The following is a 24,334-nucleotide window of genomic DNA, read 5'->3' as shown; positions in this document are numbered from 1 at the left end:
CTGCTCGAAAGAACCGATTCGTGGAGGTGACTCATTTGACAAATTCGCGCTTTAAGATGACGTTTTCGTGTTGCTTGAAAGAACGTCCAATCACAGCTCGAGTTTTTTACTCGGGGAGAAATTTGAAAGTTCAGACGAGCCGCTGGCTGGCTGTAAAATCTCAGTTTATATTGGTCAAATACATTTTTTGCAATATATTTTGTTAATGCAACATGTCTGCAAAACCTTTATATGCAGATCAATTCAAGAGAAACGACGATGTGTTTAGAAACACGATGGAAGCTATTTTTCAAAAGGTACGTAACGTTAGTGTTACAGATAAAGTACATGTATTGGCGCATATCTTACCAAATGTTATGTTTCTAAAAAACTGTAGCGAATCCATGTAGTAACGTGTTTCATGTTTATTACGTTATTTATAGTATTCTACTCTGAATGATCCTGGGATAGACGTCTGTCTGAAAACAATGACCTGCAGGACTGGTAGAGGTAACGTTAGGCCGAAATATCGAAATTAAAAATCGATATCTAAGCATTTCTACTCGCTGGGCGGGTTATAAAAAAATAAATCAATAAATAGATGTTATGTTGTTTTCCCCTAATCATTAAGATTTGTTTCTGAGTTTGTGTATTATGTGACTGCAGGTCCTGTGCCCATTGACAGCGCAGAGGGAGAACGTGAGCTGGAAGCATTAAAGGTGAGAGTCATTGTTGTAAATATAACCCAGAAAACATATCTAAATTGAATGTTTTCTGAAATATTTTGCTTTTGTTTATTTAATAATCATGGACATAATAAATTTCCTCTGCAAATAAGATATTGGTGCTCTTCAGTAGGATATAGTTATGATAGTAAACTCGTAATATGCAAGTTTACATTAGCTTTGATCTGAAATATGAGTGTTTTTTTTTGTTGTTGTTTTTTTTGCCCAAGTTTGTGTAAGTTTGCATAATGGTTATTACATTTCTTTTCTTATATGCAGACTCGAGTTAGAGCAGACATTTCAGTGAGGGGTAAGAAACAAAATATTGTGATTTTGGGGTATTTTTTTATCAGTTGTTTTAAGTATAATGCCATTTATCCTTATTTCTCATGTTTAATCTTTTTATCCTATGCATTTTATAGAGTTTGAGGACCAGGAAAATGATCAGGTAGTAAAAAGAAAATGATAGCTTTTTAAAAAGTATATATATATATATATATATATATATAATTTATTTTACTTATTTTGTTATTTCCACCAGTTTCAGATGGATGTGTCAGGGATCTCTGAGGATGATCTTAATGGGTCAAGTCAAAAGGAAAACAGTGAAAATCTGTGTAAGCAATGAGTATATAACACTTATATGTACATATAAATATAAAACAAACAAGTAACCTTGCACTTTATCACAAAATAAACAGTTTTTTTATATTTATGAACTACACACTGTATGCTCTTACATTCATTTATTGAAGAAATACAAAATTATGTTTAGAGCTGCCATCACAATCTTGTCTCAATTATAATCTTCTAGGGCACAGAGGTGAATCATTCCAGCTCTCTTTGAATCTGAATAACACAACTGATTCTCTGTGGGGTGAGCCATCTCAGCCTGAGGAAGAGGATGAAGAACTGGAGAAAACACTGAGCAGCCATGGCAGTACCCTCCTGGATGTCTATCCCAGCATGCTCAACCAGATCGGCGAGGCATACCGGCGACAGCACGTGACTGATACGGCGAGGGCCGTGGTGCAGAAGTACCGCCGCAAACACTGGCAAGGCGGCCCGTCGCATCGCAATGCATCCTTTAAGAACAGACACAACTGCACTCTGAACAAAACAACAGAGATCTCATTTACCAGTCAAAGTCCAGTTCAGAGAAACATTAGCAACTGTTTCAAGAGCAGTGACAAACTTAAACATTTGCTTAAGAACAAATCAAGGTCTTCGCCACTCAAAAATTCATCCTACGAGGCCAGTGCCTGTTTTTACTCACCCAGGAGGAACAGCGTGGATGTGAGCGGTGTGACGGATGAGTGTTCATGGACTGATTTGCATTTAACCAGTAAACCTGCGCGTGTGATTGACTTCTCCACACCTGCATATTCTGGTTCCCCCTCATATAGTGACCAATCTCCAGATCTGGACCAAACCTATGATGTTGGACCAACATTTCAAGCTATTCCAGCCTCTTCGGTTCTTGCGTCTCCACGACAAAGCAGAGCAGATCTGTCTCTTATTGACCAGAGAGGAATATCAGTGACCTCCCGACCTTCCTTATTGGACAAAGACTGTTTCAGTGACCACCTACACTCTCCAGTCCCTCCCCTCACTCACCGTGGTCTCATTGGTGTTTTATCTCCTAGTGGGAAAAGTAGCTTCAGACCCAGTGTGCTGAACATGGAAAGACAATTAAACTCAACAGCAAGTCCAAAGCGAAGGTCTCCTGTCCACCATCTGTCCCATTCTGAGGTTCTCAGATCTCCTTATGGTGCCAAACAGGTGCCGTTGTCATCACCCGCCCGGTGGTCTGTTTACGACCACCCTGACCGAAGCTTATCCAAAGTGGAGAAATCCAATTTCACTCCATCCAACCGTCAACGCTCACTTTCTGGCCCCCAGTCCACCCACTCGTTCAGTGAACTGCAGATTGATGCTGAGTTCAGAAAACTGTATCACCACTTCATCTGTCGTGGAACATCATCGCCGTGTCCTTCCTCCCACTGTCACCTGTGTGAGAGACACATGAAGGAGACGTCCCGAAGCCCCAGCTTTTCCTCCTCCAGCATGTCTGCTCTCGCTCTGACACCACTGAGAGCCAAGCTCAAGAAACGCCGCCGTCAACCTGAAGTGGAAGAGTCACTCCGATTCAAACGCTTCAGAGAGAGTCGCTCTCCACTTAAACATCTCCAGCTGAGAGACAGCTATATGACCCCTGGCATGTCAGAACCTTCTGAAGACAAACACACCTTGGATAGAGCCATCCTGCTGCAGTGCCCCAGTCCACGGTTCCTCAGGGGCACTGGAAACCTCAGAAGAATCAGGGAGGCTAAATTAAATTTGTCTTGGGTAAAAGCATAATCGATATGACTTATGTAATATTGTTGTTTTAGTATTGTTTATCGTTTTGAATTGCCATTTAGTAATTTTTGTACTTCAACTTATTTCATTTACTTGTCTAATATCCATTCAGGTTTTTGATCTAATATTTTACTTCAACAGTATTTCAGTTAACAAAAAGGATTTTTAATAGTTTAACAATAACAAGAGTAAACCATTGGTTTCTCTACTTCCTTTGCAGAGAGATGCCCCAAGCAGAGTCCATACACTGGAGGGTTTGTAGTCACATTTTAATGTCTCTAAAAAATACTTGCTCTGCATCACCATGGCCTCTGTATCTTGCTTACAGATAGTACAAAATGTTAACTCATCAGTATTTTATTTCAACAGCTGTATCACCCATGAGACCGTTTAATCAGGGTACCTCGCCACTCTCTCTTAGGTAAATTCTGCACCAAATACTATGTTAATTTCTCACAGCCTGCATTTTAACTAGTCCATATGACTTTTTCTAGGGATGTACCAATATTAAAATTCTGTCTAATATAGTTTGCATAAATAAGATATAAAACTAACTTTAACCAAAATTAATAACTTTAAAAGTGCTATAAATTAGTGAATTAGTGAAAATCTCCAATATTGGCCAAGAACCAACATGGTGGTAATATATTGTGCATTCCTGAAAAAATGAAGATTTTGTTTTTTTGTGAGTGATCAGATATTCTTTTAGTCTTTAACATGGTGATTGAGGATCTGTTTTCTTCAGTCTCTCCAGGAGGCGACTGCAGTATGGTCTTCTGCAGTGATGTGTTTTCCTGTATGCGTCCCACAGCCTGCAGTTCCCCTTATGGGATAAACACAACATATATTGTGAATATATAAAGTTTCCCCTAGTGAAAAAGCATGGGATGACATCAATGTGTAAACCTAGTGCTTAAAATACAGTAGTCCTGTTTTCTTTTTTGAAATATAATGTACCTGTAAATGCAGCAGTTTGTTACAATGTTGCTGTGTAAATATATTTCCATCACTTTGAAATACCCCTTTGTTTTAATATTATCAATTTTAATGGAACCCAGTATTTTTTAATAAGTGTCCAATTACATGTGCGTTGATGAATGGAATGTTTGTCTGTAAATAATTCAAATGTTTTGTTTCAACAAACTTTTTAATAAACAAATATGTGCTTTTCACGTACACAGTTTCATTTTGTGCATTCTTGAGGACTAACAGAAAAGAAACAGTTGGTTTCCTTAAGAAGCATGCCTTCTAAAGTTCACATTGATTCAAAAGTAAGAAAAAAGTCCAGAAGCTTATGTGGATACTGAAATGGATCGTTTAAAAGTTTGGATATTTACAAGATGTAGTGATTTTACTAGACAAGAATCTTGACCAAAGTAGTGGTTTTAAATCTGACAGCAACAGGAATGCTTTTAATGCAACTCTTAAAGGAATGTATGAGAATAGGAAAAATAGAATGTTTTATTTTAATTCACATAGTATTTGGCCTGGCTTTAATGACATTTAAAAATGTTAAAGCAGCACCAGGTTTAATTCTGGTTTTAGTCATATTAACAAAAGATTTCAAAGATTAAAACTATTCTATACAGAAATGAATGGACATTTATGTGAACAGCAGTTCGGAGGGATGAAATTCACCACTCCAGCTCCACTGGGTATTTTTCTGTGAGGCAGGCTGTGCAATGACCAAATCTAGTAGTCTTAGTGCTGATCCTCTCTTCTTTCCCATGTGACTCTATCCCACTCTGGACAGCAGATACCAGACCTTCAACTGACAGATAACGGACACTTGTAGCACCTGCTCAAAGCGAAGAAAAACCAAACAAACAATGAAACCACATAATTATAAATGACATTTTTCTGTTTTCAGATGGGAAGTATTCATTACAAAACCTTAGCAATTAAACAAATCTCTGCTCCTGACTTACCAATATAACCAGCTATATCCTCAAACTCTGGTTTGTTAGCAATTAGCTCCTCTTTGGTAGGAATGTTAATGCCCATGTAGCATGGGAACCGGATTGGAGGGGATGCAACTCGAATGTGGACCTGTGATGTGTCATGTGACATGACAAAGACACTGTGTCTGTGAAAATAGATCAAAGCAGCAAACATACAGTATTGATTCAAATATATTTCTACCTCTGTTGCACCTGCTTCCTTCAGCAGTTTAATAATAGGGGAGATGGTGTTGCCCCTCACAATCGAATCATCGACAAGCACCACTCGTTTGCCAGCAAAGTTATCCGTCAATGCCCCAAACTTCTTGGCAACTCCAAGCTGACGTAGGCGAGTGTTTGGTTGAATGAACGTTCTGCCCACGTAGCGGTTCTTACAAAGCACCTCTACATATGGAAGGCCTGACTAAGAAAGAGATAGAATGTAACGCTTTGTAATGGATCAGAAACAAAGCATTATGACAGATGTGTACAGCATCCTTGTTACTCACTTGGTTGTGCGTATCCTAATGCTGCAGGTGTGGCTGATTCTGGAACAGTGCTCACTACATCAGCATCAGTGGGAGCCTCAATGGCCAACTGCTGTCCACAGCGCTGCCTCACTGTATATACCATCTGACCTGTAACACCAAAACAAATGCTACTTATTTTTTTAATAGGTGACTAGAGAAACTGAGCAAAAGGCCTGTGGTGTTCCCTTTCGCTTAAAAGGTATAGAAACTTCAACACCCATAATGCACTGTGTTTGATCAAACTAACTGTGAGCTGGGATACAAAAATGTAGAAGCATGATCTGAAACTTTAACAAAAAGCATCACATGATGGATTTTAACTGAAAAACAAATGGGGAGATCTGAGTGCATGGAGAAAGTGAACACATTGTTTATTTCCATATACTACCAACATCTGTAACAATACGAAGTGGCTGAAAATCTTACTAACCCCAATCATTTGGTTTAACCCACATATTACAGTTACATCTCAAGCTTTCCTTTTACTCAAAACATAAGAATGATCTTAAACATTATGAACTTACCTTCAAATATGGAGTCTGGCCTGGCAAAGTAAACATACTCAAATATGCAGAAGGCAGGAGGGTCTCCCTCTGGCCGTGGGACAACACTCAGGCTCTTCACTCCATTTTTAGAGATCTGGATGATCTCTCCAGGCTGTACTTCACGATAATACCTGACAACGGAAAAATTAAAACACATACACAATAAACAAACTAAACACTAAAATATGCAGCAGCTACTGTGCAGGTTTGGGATGGAAACTCCTTTAAAGAAATGTATAAATAGCCAAAAAGACTTATCAAAGCGTTTCTGTCAGAATGATGTGAACATACCTTGCTCCAATAGACTGGAAGCTGCAGGACTCAGAAGAGACCACCCAGCCTTCTGTGTCTGTTTCTCCAGCACCTACAGAATCAAAAAACAAGTTTAGCACCATTCTAGACCTAAGGTACAGCACAGACAGGCCACATGCACCCCTTCAGACTTTATTTTGCATACCGTGACATGCACAGTCATGAATATATACATATTCTTCTAAACAGCCCCCAAACGTCATGGAGAAAAACAAAGAAGCTACTAAATTTCGCATACTAAAAATGAAAGCTCAACAGTCACATTTCATAACATTTTAATCTAAAATGATGGTCTTGACACTATATAATTGGCCCTTTGAATCTGTTGTAGTATGATTGTGTCCATGTTGATTACCAGCTGTAGCATGTCGTACCTTGTAGTTGAGTGTGAGAGCTATTCACAAATAATAAATGTTTTTATTATTATTATTACTAAAATTAAACAATAAGAAATATTTGCCATTAGAATTTGAATACAATAATAATAAATTATTTGATTTTACAGTATAACTATAAAATTACTAATATTTATAGCCCTTAACAGCACTTAAAGCATCTCTTTTGTTGACATAAAATATAGGAAGTTCCCAAATGCATGTTATAAGTGACCAAACCCTTTCCCTCACTGCTGAATCACACACCTGAGCTGTGCAGTCTGGAGATGGGCACTAGACGTCCAACAGAAAGAGGCCTGTTTCCATAGGGGTCTCTCACTGCATAGATCACATCTTTATACATCACTAGCAGTGAGTACGAAGTAGGCGTCTCAGTCATCAGGTTCTTTATACTGAGAAAAACAAACAATAAAAATACATAAAAATGAAGACTGCAGAAGTGGACTTCACTTTGCAATCAGTAATTCTGACAGGATTTAACAAATGTTGATCAGATGTAGACATGCTCAACTTACCGAGCCACCCAATCCGGAGTGTCTAGCTCCTCCATGGGTGGAGTCAAAGCTAGGAGCTGGGTAATAAGTTCACTGTCTGAGCTGGTGGAGAGGCCAACGCCATGGCGCATAACCTACAACACACACAAATACTTTATATCAAATAGAAAAAACCCTCATCCCTTCTCCTGAAACTATGTGAAGTCTCATGTAATCCTTAAGAATCAAAGCCCACCTTCTTTCGCAGTGCGGAGGCATTGACCAGTTCCCCATTGTGTGCTACTGCAATCTTGCCATGCAGCGTGTCTACCACAAAAGGCTGGCAGTTCTGCAGCTCTGAGATGCCCGTGGTGGAGTAACGCGTGTGCCCGATGCCTAGGTTACCATTGCGCAGTTTCAGCAAATCCTCTGCTTTAAAAGCTGTATTCACTAAACCCATGCCCTGTGAGAAGCAATTATGTCAGGCATGTCTAATCTTGCATTCATTGCTGTACGTTGAAATGTGTTGGCCCATGGGACAGGAACAAATCATGTTTTAAGTAAGAAGCAGATGCTGTATGCATCGAAATGCTGTGTTATTCCTACCTTACCTTTAGGGTGGTGTATGTTGGTGGGTTTGTTCCCGTACTCATGACAATCCCAGCACTCTCCTGACCCCTATCGAACAAAGAGTACTTTAATTTTTTTTTTTTTCACATTAAAGATCTACAATAAATTATGCAGATTTAGCAATTGTCTAATACATACACAGACATACCAATCAAAAATGTGGTGTCAATTAGTTTATTCAGCAGGGACACATTAAAATGCAAAAAAATTACAGTAAAGACAAAATGATACAAAATATTTCAATTTCAGAAAAAAGCTGATCTTTTTCTCTTCATCAAAGAATCCTGAATTTTTTTGTAATGGTTGTAATGGCTGCTGAAAAATCAGCTTTGCCATCACAGGAATAAATCACATTTCAAAATATGCATATAGTCAAAAAATAATAATTTATAGACATTAAAGACATTTTGAAAAGTAGCGAATACTGAGGAGGCATTACATAACATTTTTCAGTTACTGATTACATTGTAGGAATGATCCATTTACAATCGGGCATGATTAATTTCATCAGTGTTCATACCAAAAATATAGTAGTCATGTGATCTGAACAAAGAAATAAAAAAGCTTTTATTAAGCTTCTAATATGGCTTAAGTTTTCATCTCATGTTAGTGTACATGATTTTTATTAATTTCTTGATGTGCTAAACTTTTCTTTGAATAAAGGGAATGTACCTTTCATAATAATAATAAAAAAGTGCAGATATTGAGACTGAAACACGCTGATGGTGTTTAAGAAGTGATATTGCATGTGGTAATCCATTAGAAAACATGTCTTTGCAAGACTAAAGTCTGAAGAGAGAATGTGTCCCTCCCATTTTCCCCCGATATTTTACACCAACAAGATCAAAATCAAACCAAATCTGTTTCAATGAGTGAATGACTGCACAGAGTGTGACTAAAGCAGATCAAACTGGTTTATGTGAAGTGGTTAGGCAGAGAATGACAATGAGAAAGAGGGGGAGGGGGAATTAGAGGGATTAGAGTGAGAGAGAGAGGGAGTGTGAGAGAGAGTGTGAGAGTGAGAGAGAGAGTGTGAGAGAGAGAGAGAGGAGAGGTGTTGAGAGAAGAGAGAGAGAGAGAGTGTAAGAGAGAGAGAGTATGAGACAGAAAGCATGAGGGAAAGCATAGGCAGTTCATCCCAAAGATGTGACAAAATAAACACAAAAGACATTCAAAATAGATGTGTTCGCACAGTCAAATGCCTCTGAGCCTATTCCACGTGTCTTATTGAGTAAAGATCGACGCAGCAAGTGCAGCTCATTCGCCAAGCCACTTCTCACATTTCTTCCCCGGCCCTCCCCCGCTGCACACAGCTTAAGCCAGTCATGAGGCTGTTCTCTGTCACGTGGCTGTTCCTAACTGGCTCAGTCGTCTGGTTGCCTTGGACACTGAGCTTAAAGTCAACAGGGAGGGGGAGCAGAGAGGATAAAGGCAGAGGCGAACAAACAGAAGCCATTTCTAGGCAAGCTTAGAAACATGGAGCCTGAAACAGACCAACAAAGGCATGCTGGAGAGGACAAGAGGCAGAGGGACACAGCTGGACACTGGAGAGGGGAGGAAGTGAAAGCACTGCTTTCCGTGTGGAGGGAGAGACAAGCCTGGGAAGAGGAAGAAAGCAGGGCCAAGTATGAGGCTATCTCAAGCCGTCTGAGAGAGCTTGGGGTGTGTAGAGACTGGATTGACTGTAAGGCCCAGAGTAGGAGCATGGCTCTTCCAGACTGGAGGCCTACGCAGACCAACTACAAACACTCTTCTGCAGATAGCAGGCTGCCGACCCAAAGGCCTTACGTGGCAGATGAAGAGCCGACGGCTGCCAGAAGAGAGGAGGCTGCTTCACTGCCAGGTCTTCAGGAAGGTAACACTCACATGATAACGAAGCTACAACCATGAATGCTTCATTTTTGGATGAAGCATTCAAGTTACAATTGTATATTTGCTCTTTTTTTAAATTTTCTGTGTAACTTGCATAATTAAATAATTACAAATATATTTTTAAAAACAATTTTATAAAACTTTTTTTTATTTCTTATATAACAGTGGTTTCCAACCAGGGGCCAGAGCCCACAATGGGGCCTCAAAATGAATTAAAACGATTTAAAATTCAAGCAAGCAAAACAAGAATTAAACTGCCAACACAATACCCCCCACCCCCAACGACTTCTTTGAAAAAAAAAAAAAAAAAAAAAAAAAAAAAGGACTTCTACGGTCTTGAAAAACTTGTCTTACTTCATATAACTTACTCCATGAGCATTTTTTAATGAATACATTTTTCTAGTTATGCCGAGTACTGAAATAATCTAGCAGGTAGAAATAGTGAGTAAAATAATAATAATAATAAATAAATAAATAAAAATTATATATATATATATTATATACATATATATATACATACATACACATACACACACACACACACACCACACACACATACACTTATCCTATATATATATATATATATATATATATATTATATATATATATATATATATATATATATATATATATATATATATATATACTTATGTCATGTGGCCAAACTTTGTTGTGGTCTAGGAGGCCCTTGTAGTCGAAAAAACTGAAAACCAAACAAAAACCTGGTGGATTTTAAAAACCCACCTGGTAGGTGTGCAAATCTAGCCCCATTGTTTATACTAAATTTTCCTCTGCCTAATCTTGCCAAACTTGTTTTTAAGTGAGATCCAATTTACTTCTAGGGCTGGAAGGAGGGAGGCACTGGTCTGACAAGGAAGTTCGGGCTCTCCTTACTGTTTGGGCCGACAAGGAGGTTCACAAGCAGCTCCAACGCTCCCACAGAAACAAGGCCATCTTCCAGGAGATGGCACGTCGGCTGGAGCGCCAACACGGTGTTGTGCGAGACTGGAGACAGTGCCGCACCAAATATAAGAACATGAAATATGACTACAAAGTCAGCAAGAGTCAAGGCCGGCAGATAAGGTTCTTTGCTGAGCTTGATGCTATAATGCAGGGCAAAGACATCGAGGGTGGATTTGAAGAGGACGAGTCATCTAGGAACATACCAGACAGGGACCAGGTGGCCATGAGGCGTGAACCTGTCGAAGAACAGGTTATCAAGATTGACGACGGTAAGATTTGTGTTATCAATTACAACAAAACAGTGATGGTTCAAGTTCACCATCTGCATCTGTTCACCATTTCTTTAGATGAAAGCCTGGCAGAGACGCAAACAATAATGAATGCCACCACTAATCCACTGATTGCAAGAGAGACAGGTGAGTTCTGATACAAACATAGATGTTGTTTCAACATCTTCAATTTTTTAACAAAAATTCTAAAAAACTAATTTCTTCTTCAGCGACAACAGCAGCAGCCGCAAACGAGATGAACATAATCACAGTGCATGACTCAGGCAGAAACTGGAGTGAGGAAGAGGTGGCTGCACTGCTTCAGATCTGGGCCGAAGAAGGCATTCAGCGACAGCTACAGGGCTCAACCAGAAACAAAGACATATTCGTGCAGATTTCACGAAGGCTTCTTCAGCAAGGTGTGGAAAGGGACTGGAAACAGTGTCGCACCAAGTACAAAAACCTGAAGTACCTCTACCGCTCTCTGCAGAGAGGAAAAGCAGATATCGGGGATCCACGCCGCGTCATGAGATTTTACGAACAGCTGGATGCCCTTTTGTCCAAGCCTCCTAGAAGTCGCCTGACCTACACCGAGTTTTCAGACACAAATAGTTTACTGAGGAACTCCAGGATGTTCACTCCACCAACATTTGAGGAGCACTCCATGGGTGGACTTCCACAGGAGGACAATGACATTGTGGCGGTTAGATATGACCAGTCACCCATGGATGAGGCCGCTTTGAGATCTCCTGCCATTTCTGCAAGGGTCTTTCGGAACCAAGATGACACCGAAGGAATTTTAACAAGACCAGAGGAAGTGTCAAATGTTGAATATGGGATGCCTGAAATGAATGCCAGGATAGTGAGGTCAACTGGCAGCCCTCAGATAGAATATGAACAGCATGTCTCCACTGACTCCATCACTGGTGTTATATACGACGACAGTCATAAGTACAGAAGGAACCCAGGTAATAAAATTATTGTACCAGTGGTTCTCATCTGGTTTTGCATCCGATTTGACATTAGATATGTGGTGGCCCAAAGCATGACCAAATTTGTTTATCATATGAAAGTAAACTAAATGAAATAAAGTGGAATAAAAGATTTTTTTAAATATATTTTTTTTTTATGTTAAGACCATAACGTACTGCATCAATACACTGATTCAATTCTTGAATCCATATTTATTGTAGTCATATTTTAATTTAACTGCCAATGCTTTGTTCATGGATTTTGAAAATGAGGGCATGTTTGAGGATGATGCAACCAGTCCATGTAGCATTTTCTGGCAGATGAATTTGTAAAATAACAGTTTGATCGGACACAAAGCCTTTGACGTCAGCAACACAAGATATTGGAAGTATTTCCCTCCCTTAAACAGAAAGGCCTTTTGCATTTTATTATTTGCACTTAGTATTGTTTCTTTCTCTGCTGGTAGCAACGCTATCAGAACAAACCCTTTTTTTTTTTTTTGCTCATGGGTCACCAGTTGAGAACCAATGACTTATGATCCTTTTAATGTTTTGTATTGTCTCAATATGTGTGCATACATTTGCAATGTAGACAGCAGCGACCCATCATACACAAGGGGAGAGCATGCGGCTGCTACCAAAGGAAGAAAAAGGAAAGCTGCAGATGAAGGTTTTTCATTATTTTCTCCTCGTTATAGAGAATATAGAGACTAATACAGAGATTTGTAATGAGCAGAGTGAGAGTAAGGTGTGAGTTGATCTTGTGACTTCAGTTTGACTAATAGAATCAAGACAGGAATAAGATCACATTGACAAGATACATAGACAGTGGCAAACAATCCTGAACCATTTCGTCATCTGAAAGTTTAAATAAAAGGGAATCAGGATGCAACTAAGAGTCATTACACTACAATAAAAGAAATACTGATTACTGAAAATAAATTAATTATAAAATTCAGTCAGTATTAGATTCTTTGACAAAAGTAGCATATTAAGAAATTGTCAGTGAACAAAGATGTTCTTTGACCCATATAACACTATATCTTGTGTGTTTAGGGGAACGTTTGCTTTGTAAACAGTTTCATCAGAGCACTGATGATGGAGAAAGCAGCACAGATTGGTCTGAGAATATAGACTTCCAATGCAAAGAAGAGGAGGATCCGTACATTCCGATCATGGAGATCACCTCGATCTGTTCAATGGCATCTAATGCAATCACGTCTGAACAATCGGTGAGACGGCAGGACAATGGAAGTCTATTGATCTGTGATTCAACTGCATAGCTGCAGGGTATTGCAAACCATTATAATCATTACCATGAGCTACATCAGCATTCATAAAGCATTATAACATTAAGAAAACAGATTAGGCCATTGCAAAAGTTGCCCCGGTGAATTATGCATGTACATAATTAAGAACAATACATTATTAGTTTGTACACCATGCAAACAATTATGAGAAACAAGAGGTTCGTTTAATTTCAGTATTGTCATTCAGGGAAGATTTTTAACCACAGGGAGATCCATGCTGGTATTATTATTATTATTATAATAATAATAATTCAGGGAAGATTTTTAACCACAGGGAGATCCATGCTGGTTTTAGCTGGAGTAAACTGGTCTTTCAGCTTGACCAGCTAAAAACTGGCCAAAACCCCTCAAATATCAGCCTGACTAGCTTGGGAGAACCCGGGAGAACCAGCTTTGATGAAGCATTTATTACCCAGGGCGGATATATAAAGCATTTAGGAAATAATGTATCCTATGCGCTTTAAAAATCCAAAAGAACAATATAAATATATACTAAGAAAAATCTATTGCTAAATTTGGTACGCTCACGATCTGTTAAGAATTATAGAATATAATCATTAAGAAAAAGCTTATTGAATATTGGGCTACCTAGATTGACTGGGGACAGGGGTCAGGGGTGGGTGGTCCTTATGTCTAAACAGGCTGAAAAAAAAAACTGATTTAAACACTATTTAATTTTTCAGTACCTAGGGGTGCAAATTAGGTCAAACAGATTCCTGCTGAAAAACATCAGTCTAAGAAGGTTTGCTGGTCTTAGCTGGTTTAACATGGTCTTCCACCTCACCCCCTTTAATATCCAACAGAACAGCCTGGCCAGGTTGGGAAACCAGCAAGTTATATTTTTCAGCAGGGGTGATCTTAAAATGTTTGTTCTATAGTAATAGTCTCTAACTCCACAATAAAAGTCACCTCTGTAGGAACCAGCACACTTACCTGTGCTGCAAAGCAACAAGTCCAAGTGTCAAAATCTGCGCGACCTCCAGTTGTGTTGGCCATTCCCCCGCCGCCACACAGCCGAACACCCCGCATTCCTCCCCAATGCCCGACTCCTCAAACTCCATGTCCTCCTTTCCGAGGCGAGCTGAATGCGTTTGTAGTGTAAGCGTGTATTTCCACGCTGGCTGGAGTCACTCGAAGCACGTGTTTTGCCACACAGCGGAACATGCGACAGAGGATCTGGCAACACAAATGCTCACATGAACAAAAAACGCCAGCTTTGAAGCACAGGCTAGAGAAGATAAAAAAAATAGAAAAGTTTGGGGAGGAAAAAGAGCAAGTTTTGTCCAATCAATATCTTAAAACGTACAAAGTCTCATGGATAAATTGTGACGAATGCGATCAATGTCTTGCTTAACTTAAACATAGTTTGCAAAGATTGAGCATGATTGTTTGCTTCAATTCAATGGATAAGTTTTTTGTCTTTTAAAGTATGCAGATCAAGATTTTGCCCACGTGGTAAAGATGGCACGACTCTGATTGGTTTTTATGAATCGGCAGAGTGTCGCAACGCGTTGCTCTCGTGAAAATAAATGAGTTGGGTCTCACACTCCTCCTCGACATACTTTATATTAGCCTTTCTCTGAAGTACAAGTAGTTATTGAAACGTTTGCTTTAAACCCAGCAACACAGAATAATCAAGTTTCTAATCGTTTTTGCAGGAAAATCAAAGCTCAACAATAATGGCGAACACAACAGGTAAGTTTGGTTTCATTTGTCTGATTGATTATTTCTCTGTTCACCATGTTTTACTGCTGTGCAGTGAGGCAGTGAATAAAATGCACCCATGTGGCATGAGTTAATACTTCAGTTCTTTTGTCAAACAGAAGAAGTAATATTACTAGAGGTAATATAATTATTTTCAGTCAAGCTATATCAGAATATGGGTCAGTGACAAATCTATATAATAAAGAAGAATGTTTTAAAATCTCTCTCTCTTTTTTTAAAGTTTTTAGAAACGAAGGTTTTCTGTTGCTAAATGTAGTATTTTGTTCTTAAAGAAATTCTAATAAAATTATGTAATGGCTCCAAAAAATCCAGAATAAATTACTAAAATAAAATTTATTTTCTTAAAAAAAAAAAAAAAAAAAAAAAAAAAAAAAAAACCTTTTTACAAAGTAACCTTTTTTAAATCAAATAATATTCCAATTTTTCTTAGACTTAGTAATTTTTTTTCCTCAACACAACATATCTTTTCATAAAAAGATCAAATATGTGACATTTAAAAATAAATGAATTTATTAAAAAAAATTGCCAAGCCATCATGAGGATCTTAAAGAGAGCTTGGATTCCCTCATGTTGCTTATGCAATACTGATTTTGATTTGGTGTACAATTTAATTTATTTATTTTTAATATTGGTATTATAATATTAATACAATAATGGATTGAAAAACTGCTTATGGCTATATTTATTGTCATAATGTCAGACCCATATGTGCTTGTTCACTATAATTTGCAGTGATTTACATCTCAAAGTCACATGCACTTACATCAATTAACATGCATTGTTGCCTTGGTTTTTATGTGTAGAACTGAAACTAGGTCAAAAACTGAATGAGGGTAAGACCAAGCAGATCTTTGAGCTTGTGGATGAGCCGGGTTATGTTCTGGTCCAGTCTAAAGATCAGATCACAGCGGGCAATGCGGTTCGGAAGGATCAGATGGAGGGCAAGGCAGCCATTGCCAACAAGACCACCAGCTGTGTGTTCAAACTTTTACAGGATGCTGGTGAGATTTCCTTTCTGTTGATTTTTTATTTATTTAATCTTTTGACAAGCTGATTAATTTATTTGCCCATTTGTCACAAACAATATTCATTCAAAAGGATGGAGGTGTACTGTAAACAGGCAAGCAAGTAGTGCTGACCCACAGTACCTTGCTTTTTATTGAATACAATTTCAGCAATGCAATAGGTCTCAAACTCTGGTTTGTATAATTTTTTGTATAATCTAGTTGAAGACATTCATGAGAGAGGCCCAAATTCAAAGTTACAAGAGGGCATTTACGTTTAAAATAGTTCGCACAACCTCAGCAATTTTAGTGAATTAAAGTTGGTGTGTATACTCTGGGGAACGACTGCCTTGTGACAGCCATGCTTCCTTTAATTAAACTGAAAATTACACACATGCTTGCTGTGTTCAGGCTATTAAGACTGCTGTCCCAGTTTCACTGTGTGAAAGCATGTGTCTTTTGTCTGTAATACCTGTACTCTGCACAGTCAGTGTCAGTATATAACTGTACTCTGCTTGTAAATGCCATTAATGTACTAGACCAATAATTTTGTCCTTTCTACACACAGTAATGTGAATCATGACTCTACCACTTTCTTTCAGGGTTCAAGACGGCATTTGTCAGGCAGCATTCTGAGACTGCTTTTGTGGCATCCCGATGTGAGATGATACCCATTGAGTGGGTCTGCAGACGGATAGCCACAGGCTCCTTCCTCAAACGCAACCCTGGGGTCAAAGAAGGCTACCGCTTCACTCCTCTTAAAATGGAGATGTTCTTTAAGGTGAGGTTCTGTTATTTAGAAATAAAGTTGTTGAGAAGGCATTTTATCAATCGCATTTCACAGATTTCCCATATTGATGTCCTCCGTTATTCTTCTATTGTTCAGGATGATGCCAATAACGATCCTCAGTGGTCAGAGGAGCAGCTTTTGGCAGCTGGTTTTGAGTTGGCAGGTTTGACTATTGGCCGCTGTGAGGTGGACATTATGAGCAAAAGCACAGTGGCCATTTTTGAAGTCCTGGAGAAGGCTTGGGCCACACAGGACTGCACGCTGGTGGATATGAAAGTAAGAAACCTGTGTGTATTAAACTAGCACTTTTGAAGGAAGTTTCTGTTAGTGTAACTGGTGGCAGTGATATTTGCTACTATTGACTCCTATGGTAAATGTTTAATGCTCATAAACCTTTTAGATTGAATTTGGTGTGAACGTGACAACAAAAGAGATTGTGCTGGCTGATGTTATTGACAACGACTCGTGGAGACTCTGGCCTGCTGGGGATCGCAGCCAGCAGAAAGACAAACAGGTAAGTAGCCAAATATCTATACATGTCAGACATAAAGGATTTACACTAATTCTTCACTGGAGTAAAGCTAGCCGCCAATAAGAGTTTGGTATTAATTCTGAGGAAGCAGATGTCCTTCTGCTATGATCGCGATCTTTCCAGAAACTCGCCGATTAGAGAGAATTAACCAACCTGAAGTATGATCTTTATGACTGTCAGTTTAAATGGTGTTCTCTGTGGGTGTACCGTGACCTGAAAGAAGTCACTCCTGAGGCCATGCAGATGGTGAAGAGGAACTTTGAGTGGGTTGCAGAGCGAGTCAAGGTACAATGTTTTACAAAAGCTAATATTTTTACACTTCTTGTAATATAGGGATGTAAGTCACACTGTTTTTTCTCTATTCATATTAAAATTGCAAAAGTTAGCATGAAATTCACCTTATCTAATTTTTAAATGCATGTTTTTGGTTGAAGGTCACTTTGGAAATGTAATAGGTTACAGATTGCAAGTTACCATATTTAAAATGTAATAAGTAGTGTAACTGTTTCAATTACTTTATTAAAGTAATGTAACTTATTACATTGGATTACATTTCAGTTGCTTTTCTAAATTTCTAATGAATGTTTTCAAACGTTAATCATTTTCAGACATTTAAATCAAACAGGGCAGGGTTAACCTTACAGTAGTACTCAACACTGATTACTGTCAGACTTTCAAAATTTTCAGTTCAACAAAATTTTGTTAAGCACAGCCACCACAAAATAAGACTTTAACACCTCTTTTTACTCTGAGATCATCACAAAATAAGACTTTAACAAATATTTTTAGTATGTGTTTGTGTTTTTGTGGTGAAATATTGTTTTATTATATTTTAGAGAAGTCGATGGATTTTGTTGGAGGAATCAATTAAATCTGTATGTGTGTGTCTGTTTGTGTGTGTGACGCTACCTCAGGTTTTATATTGAAACCTTTTATGCCGATAGCATTTTAATAGTTGGCAAACATATTTTGCACTGAATTTTGCACTGAAAAGCTTGTAGCCTTAAGCTTTCAGCGGCAATGTGGATTGATATAATTGGCAGATGTGGTGTGATGCAAATTCAAACAAAAGAACTAATCAAATACTTTAGAATAGCATTGCTTTACTAAAAAGTAGGGATGTATGATAAATATTAGCATGATATTTAAAGGGTTAGTTCAGCCAAAAATGAAAATTATGTCATTAATGACTCACCCTCATGTCGTTCCACACCTGTAAAACCTCCGTTCATTTTCGGAACACAGTTTAAGATGTTTTAGTCCGAGAGCTTTCTGTCCCTCCATTGAAAATGTATGTACGGTATACTGTCCATGTCCAGAAAGGTAATAAAAACATCATCAAAGTAGTCCATGTGACATCAGAGGGTCCGTTAGAATTTATTGAAGCATCGAAAATACATTTTGCTCCAAAAATAACAAAAATTACGACTTTATTCAGCATTTTCTTCTCTTCCGGGTCTGTTGTGAGCGCGTTCACAACACTGTAGTGACGCCGCTGATGTACGACACTGCTGACGTGTTTTCTTTGTTATGGGGCGCAGCAGAGAACACGTCAGCAGCGTAATACGTCAACCGTCACAGCAGTTGCGTTCACAACAAACCCGGAAGAGAAGACAATATATGCACAAATTATAGAACCAAGGACCAAGGCATACAATCATAGAACCAAGTCTCTGCCCTTTTGTTTCTTTTCATTCATTAAAATTGCATGTGTCACAATATAGAAGAAATTATCTACCGCTAGTCCACTTCATCGTGAATTTAAAGATCCTCAAGTAATAAAAACTGACTGCAGTCAATTTAATTTATCATAATCTGCATCAAGAAGCTGAACATTAACATAGAGCTCTTTGACCTTGTGCTGTTTAGTTAATTCACCCAGATCAGGCTTTCACGCCATTAACCTCAGAAGACCGCAATGACCCCGCCGTCCCTCTTCCTCCAATAAAGTCTTGCGCAACATCTAAATGAATTTTTCCCAGTCTGAATAAACCTTACCACCTTTCCTGACTGAAACTTTTCACTTTAGAATGGGATTCCTAATAGATCAAAGAAATGATTGTTGTTGTTTTTCTGTTGTCAGTGACATTTTTCCACTATTCCTAATATCACAATAATGCTATGTTTGTGGAAGAGCCTAACTGAAACATTAGTAACTGATGAGAATTTGTTTGTGTGTGATCTAGCTGCTCTTAGAGTCACAGGCGAAAGGAAGGGTCGTCGTTCTGATGGGCTCTACTTCAGATGTGGCTCACTGTGAGAAGATCCGTAAGGCTTGTGGCTCTTATGGTATTCCCTGCCATCTTAGAGTCACCTCTGCCCATAAAGGCCCTGATGAGACACTCCGCATCAAAGCTGAATACGAGGGTATGACCAAACACAACTACGTAACACTAAGAACAGAATGTCCTTTCTGCAGTCTCTTATCTTATATAAAATGTATATCAAAAAACTACTAGTGTTAATTACAGTGGTTAATGTTTCAGACATCAATATTTTAATCCAGAAGGCTTTAAGTAGAGTGAGATTATTGCATAGTTCAGTACCTAATTAAATCTATCAATGTTTTTTTTTTTTTTTCCTCAGGTGATGGCATACCCACCATCTTTGTTGCAGTGGCAGGCAGAAGTAATGGCTTGGGTCCTGTGATGTCAGGAAACACTGCGTATCCGGTTATTAACTGTCCTCCCATTACCCCTGACTGGGGTGCTCAGGACATCTGGTCATCTCTTCGCATGCCTAGTGGTACAGATCGATTTTCTTCGTCTTTAAACATGATGCGATTATCTGTCACACTTACAACAGTGTCAGTCAAAAATGCAGTAAAAACAGAAATATTGTGAAATATTATTAAAATTTATATTGCTGTTCAATTTTAAAAGAAAATAGAGAAATTCAACTCTGAAATAGAAATCTTTTGTAACATTATAATGCGTTGATGTTAAATAGTATTATTGTCATTATTCTTTTAAATCTTGCTGGCCCCAAACTTTTGAATGCTAGTGTACACTGCAGTTGTATTGTAGGTGTAATACTAAATAATCTCTCATTCTTTCTTTTTTAGGTCTGGGTTGCTCCACGGTTCTTTCTCCAGAAGCTGCTGCTCAGTTTGCAGCTCAGATTCTGGGTCTAAACGACCATTTGGTTTGGCTCAAACTTCGAGCATCCATGTTGAACACCTGGATCTCCCTGAAGCAGGCTGACAAGAAGCTGCAAGAGTGCAGCCTGTAATAAACCAGCATTTTCATTCCCTTCAACCACTACATTTCTGCTTGCATTTTTGTGTACGCACCTGTCATTGCCTTTGAACAAGCCTATGTGAAATGTGACCAAGAGCTTATTTGCAATAATACCATTTCTTGTGTACATTACGTCAATAAACTTTCCTCAGTTACGTTTGTCTTGGTGGTGGTTGTTTTCTGCAAAAATGAAAGCAATAAAAGCCAAGAGTGTGATAAACACTGTCCTAAATCATATTATCCAATAACTTTTTGGTTAAAAAATAAATCCTCCATATAAAATGCTTTTTAAAGTTTTAAAGGCTTTTATTGGCAAAAAAAGGTCAATATTTACAGTGTTCACTCTTGTTCTTCCTTACCTCTGCAATTGGCTTTGGCATGCTGCATATTAGCTTCTGGGCAAAATCCTGACTGATGGTGATCCATTCTTGCCTTAGTTCTTGGAATCTGATCACAATTTGTGGGCTTCTGCTTGTCCACTCGCCTTTTGAGGACTGACCACAGGTTCTCTATCGGATTGAAATCTGGGGAGTTGCCTGGACACTGATCCAAAATTTCAATGTAATGTTCTTCGTGCCACTTCTTTATCACTCTTGCTTTGTGACATGGTGCTCCATCATGCTGGAAAATGCACAGATCATCAACAAATTGCTCGTGGATCGTTGGAAGAAGTCGCTCTTGCAGGACATTTTGATACCATTCTTTATTCATGGCAGTGTTTTTGGGCAGAATTATGAGAGAGCCCACTCCTTTGGTTGAAAAAAAAAACAACCCCACACATGAATGGTCTCAGGATGCTTCACTGATGGCACGTCACAGGACGCATGGTAGCATTCAACTTTTCTTCTCCAAACAATTGATTTTCCAGATGTCCCAAACAGTCAGAAGGGAGCTTCATCAGAGAAAATAACTTTGCACCAGTCTTCTGCTGTCCAATCCTTGTACTTCCTGCAGAATTTCAGTCTGTCCTTGATGTTTATCTTGGAGAGAGAAGTGGCTTCTTTGCTGCACTTCCTGACACCATGCCGTTGTCCAAAAGTCTTGGCCCCACTGTGCATCCAGATGCTCTCACACCAACCTGCTGCCATTCCTGAGCAAAAGCTGCACTGCTGGAGACATGATTCTGTAGCTGACTCTTCAGGAGGAGAAGGACTTGGTGCTTGCTGGACACTCTGGGACGTCCCGAAGGCTTCTTCACTGCAGTCAAACCTCTCTCCTTGAAGTTCTTGATGATCCGGTAAATGGTTCTTTCGGGTGCAATATTCTTTGTAGAAATTTCCTTGCATGTGAGGCCATTTTGATGCAAAGCGATGATGGATGCACGTGTTTCTTTGAAGGTAACCATTGCTAACAAGAACACAATGACTGGAAGCGTCTTACAATCTAATTAGTATGATAGTGATTTTACCTGATTAGTTAGTAATTATTAATTTTTTATGATGTGAATATGATTAGTCATTTGATGTTAGTTTTTTGTTTTGTTTAAAAGGCTGTGAATTTTTTCTTTTTTGCGAAAAAAAAAAATTTTTTTTGGCCAATGAAGCTTTTAGCAATTATTTAAAATGCATCTGTTCCCTCTACACAAAAAACAATGTGAATGAATACCACAACTTAAGCAGCAAACTTTGCAAAACACAAAATTAATGCCATTGCCAAAACTTTTAGACATGACAGTACAAATACTATAAATCGTGAATATAAATAATTGGGAAAAAACTGCACATAGGGAAGTCGTGGTTAATGCCATTGCCAAAACTTTTTGACAATCGAAGGGTTGTGAGTTCGAGTCTCGGGCCGGCAGGAATTGTGGGTGGGGGGAGTGCATGTACAGTTCTCTCTCCACCTTCAATACCATGACTTAGGTGCCCTTGAGCAAGGCATCGAACCCCCAACTGCTCCCCGGGCGCCGCAGCATAAAATGGCTGCCCATTGCTCCGGGTGTGTGCTCACAGTGTGTGTGTGTGTTCACTGCTCTGTGTGTGTGCACTTCGGATGGGTTAAATGCAGAGCACGAATTCTGAGTATGGGTCACCATACTGAATGTCACGTCACTTTCACATTTCATTTATCTAGCATAACATTTATGAAGTTTTGTTCACTTGGCTGTTTCCTTAAAAAGGTCCAGAAATTTGTCAAGTTTTTGTCAGGTGTCTTACAATTTAATTAAATGATGTCATTACGTTGCTGTCTTGCCGCCAGCCAATCGCTGCATTGCTGATCGTGGTTTCGAGTATCGATGCCATATATCTATGATTGATACATCTGCCCTTTATGGGGAATACGAGAAGAACCAAATTAGCCAGAGAACAGTAATAACTACTAGAAGATCTCAGATGTATTAAGCCAGGTACAAAGAATGGACCTCAGCTCCATTAAAACAAAGTGTGTACAAACACCTACACTCAAATACCTACACTATAATACCTATCCTATAACGCTTAGTGAAGAGTGCAATCTAAATCCAAGCTTTCGGCATAACACTGCTCAAATCGGTTACATTTATGTCGGTGTTTCATTGTTAGTTCAACGATAAAAACATTTGACTCATTAGCATATCCATATTATAGATTTTGGGAACTAGACAATGGGAACTCTGATTCGAATTCATTCTATAGTGGTTTTTGGGAAATGTGAAATGCTGGGCGGCAACGTCATCAGAACGCAAAGAATTATGGGTATGTTTGGCCAGTTTACATGGGCTGGCATAGCAGGCTAGTGTTCTGGCATGAAAATAATGAAAAATTAGCGTGAAAAACAGAATATAATCGTACAAAATGCAGCGGACTAATATGTAATACGGACTAAAATGCAGGGGTCCCCGTTTACACTAGTGCGTTTTTGTTTTAAAACGCATATAACTTTTGCTACGGTTACACCTATCGTTTACATTACTCCGGCGTTTTCCACGTTCGAAAACGGAGACTTTTGAAAACGCTGCTGACCTCATTTTAGTTTGAAAACTAGGGTTGCGTTTCAGTGTAAACGGACCAAAACGGAGTCTTTCGAAAACGATGGCGTTGCTTCCCACGTGATCTCTGCGTATCCTTGATGACAGTGTAACCGTATCATGACCAGTAACATGGATGAAATCTGTCGAGTATGTCGCTCTATTTGTTTTGGACATTTTCGGCCATTGCATTCATAAACTCAACTCGTGTGCGATTGTTATTTAATCCGCAGCACTGCAAAATGCGTCTGTCTCTGCGCCAGTCAGCGAGCGCAAATTTGAATTTAGCAGCTGGTGATGTTTTTTTTTTTTAAACTGCCTGCACCCAAAATAGTTTGGTGTGATACTACAAATTTAGGGGCGCCAAGCTTGTTGACACGGGGGCACCGGATCAAATCATAGCCTTTTGATAGTAGGCCATATCATGAGTAGTTTTTCCAAACCCAAATTTAAGACCTCTGTTAATGATAATTAAGATATGTCATACCACGTTTTTCCATGAATTTTATAGAACTGATTTTAAGTCATTTTAAGACTTTATAGATTTATTTTGTTCCCATGTAACATATTCATGATAATTTTCCAGTGTATTTATTTATAAATATTTTTTGTATTATACTTTTTAAACCACCAATTAACAATAGAACCAACCAACGGCCAGTCTACATCCAACCAACTAACTAAAATGCATCACTCATCTTTTTTTATAAACATTTTTTTTTTTTTTTTTTTAAATTACTGTAATGTATTATATGTGTGTTTTTTAGTGTGGCTGTGCATATTGTGTATTGTTGGTTGGGGTGAGTGGGTGGTAGTTTGTTT

At 38.6% G+C, this 24,334-nt stretch overlaps 3 protein-coding genes across 4 annotated transcripts; 2 read left to right on the top strand and 1 right to left on the bottom strand.

Moving 5' to 3' along the window:
- Positions 1-74: 74 nt before the first annotated feature.
- LOC109051423 lies at positions 75-4,633 on the top strand. The gene is made up of 10 exons (XM_042755870.1): positions 75-296; positions 423-489; positions 646-698; positions 984-1,014; positions 1,127-1,152; positions 1,246-1,321; positions 1,519-3,053; positions 3,286-3,319; positions 3,435-3,486; positions 3,811-4,633. The coding sequence occupies exons 1-10, from the start codon at positions 213-215 to the stop codon at positions 3,848-3,850; spliced, it is 1,998 nt and encodes a 665-aa protein (XP_042611804.1). The 5' UTR covers positions 75-212; the 3' UTR covers positions 3,851-4,633.
- LOC122144738 (amidophosphoribosyltransferase-like) lies at positions 4,198-14,341 on the bottom strand. The gene is made up of 11 exons (XM_042755871.1): positions 14,209-14,341; positions 7,872-7,938; positions 7,517-7,723; positions 7,303-7,415; positions 7,034-7,179; positions 6,372-6,444; positions 6,060-6,211; positions 5,518-5,643; positions 5,208-5,431; positions 4,994-5,114; positions 4,198-4,863 (listed from the first exon to the last, which is right to left on the bottom strand). Exons 1-11 carry the CDS (start codon positions 14,334-14,336, stop codon positions 4,700-4,702), a joined length of 1,521 nt encoding a protein of 506 aa, XP_042611805.1. The 5' UTR covers positions 14,337-14,341; the 3' UTR covers positions 4,198-4,699.
- On the top strand, positions 9,292-20,720 carry LOC109113011 (multifunctional protein ADE2-like). Of its 2 annotated transcripts, XM_042755868.1 has the most exons (15): positions 9,292-9,745; positions 10,605-10,994; positions 11,073-11,141; positions 11,225-11,962; positions 12,558-12,635; positions 13,022-13,197; positions 14,934-14,970; positions 15,804-16,001; positions 16,607-16,785; positions 16,891-17,070; positions 17,195-17,308; positions 17,528-17,611; positions 19,513-19,693; positions 19,913-20,071; positions 20,391-20,720. In XM_042755868.1, the coding sequence occupies exons 1-15, from the start codon at positions 9,367-9,369 to the stop codon at positions 20,555-20,557; spliced, it is 3,129 nt and encodes a 1,042-aa protein (XP_042611802.1). In that variant the 5' UTR covers positions 9,292-9,366; the 3' UTR covers positions 20,558-20,720. The 2 variants fall into 2 exon arrangements, with proteins under 2 accessions (XP_042611802.1, XP_042611803.1); XM_042755869.1 differs by lacking the exons at positions 9,292-9,745; positions 10,605-10,994; positions 11,073-11,141; ... (1 more) ...; positions 12,558-12,635; positions 13,022-13,197 and adding an exon at positions 14,667-14,808.
- The last annotated feature ends 3,614 nt before the right edge of the window (positions 20,721-24,334 follow it).

Source organism: Cyprinus carpio, unplaced genomic scaffold (genome assembly GCF_018340385.1).
Source record: "Cyprinus carpio isolate SPL01 unplaced genomic scaffold, ASM1834038v1 S000006753, whole genome shotgun sequence".
In the NCBI taxonomy this organism is placed as follows: Eukaryota; Metazoa; Chordata; class Actinopteri; order Cypriniformes; family Cyprinidae; genus Cyprinus; species Cyprinus carpio.
This window is presented reverse-complemented; position numbering and strand designations above follow the sequence as displayed.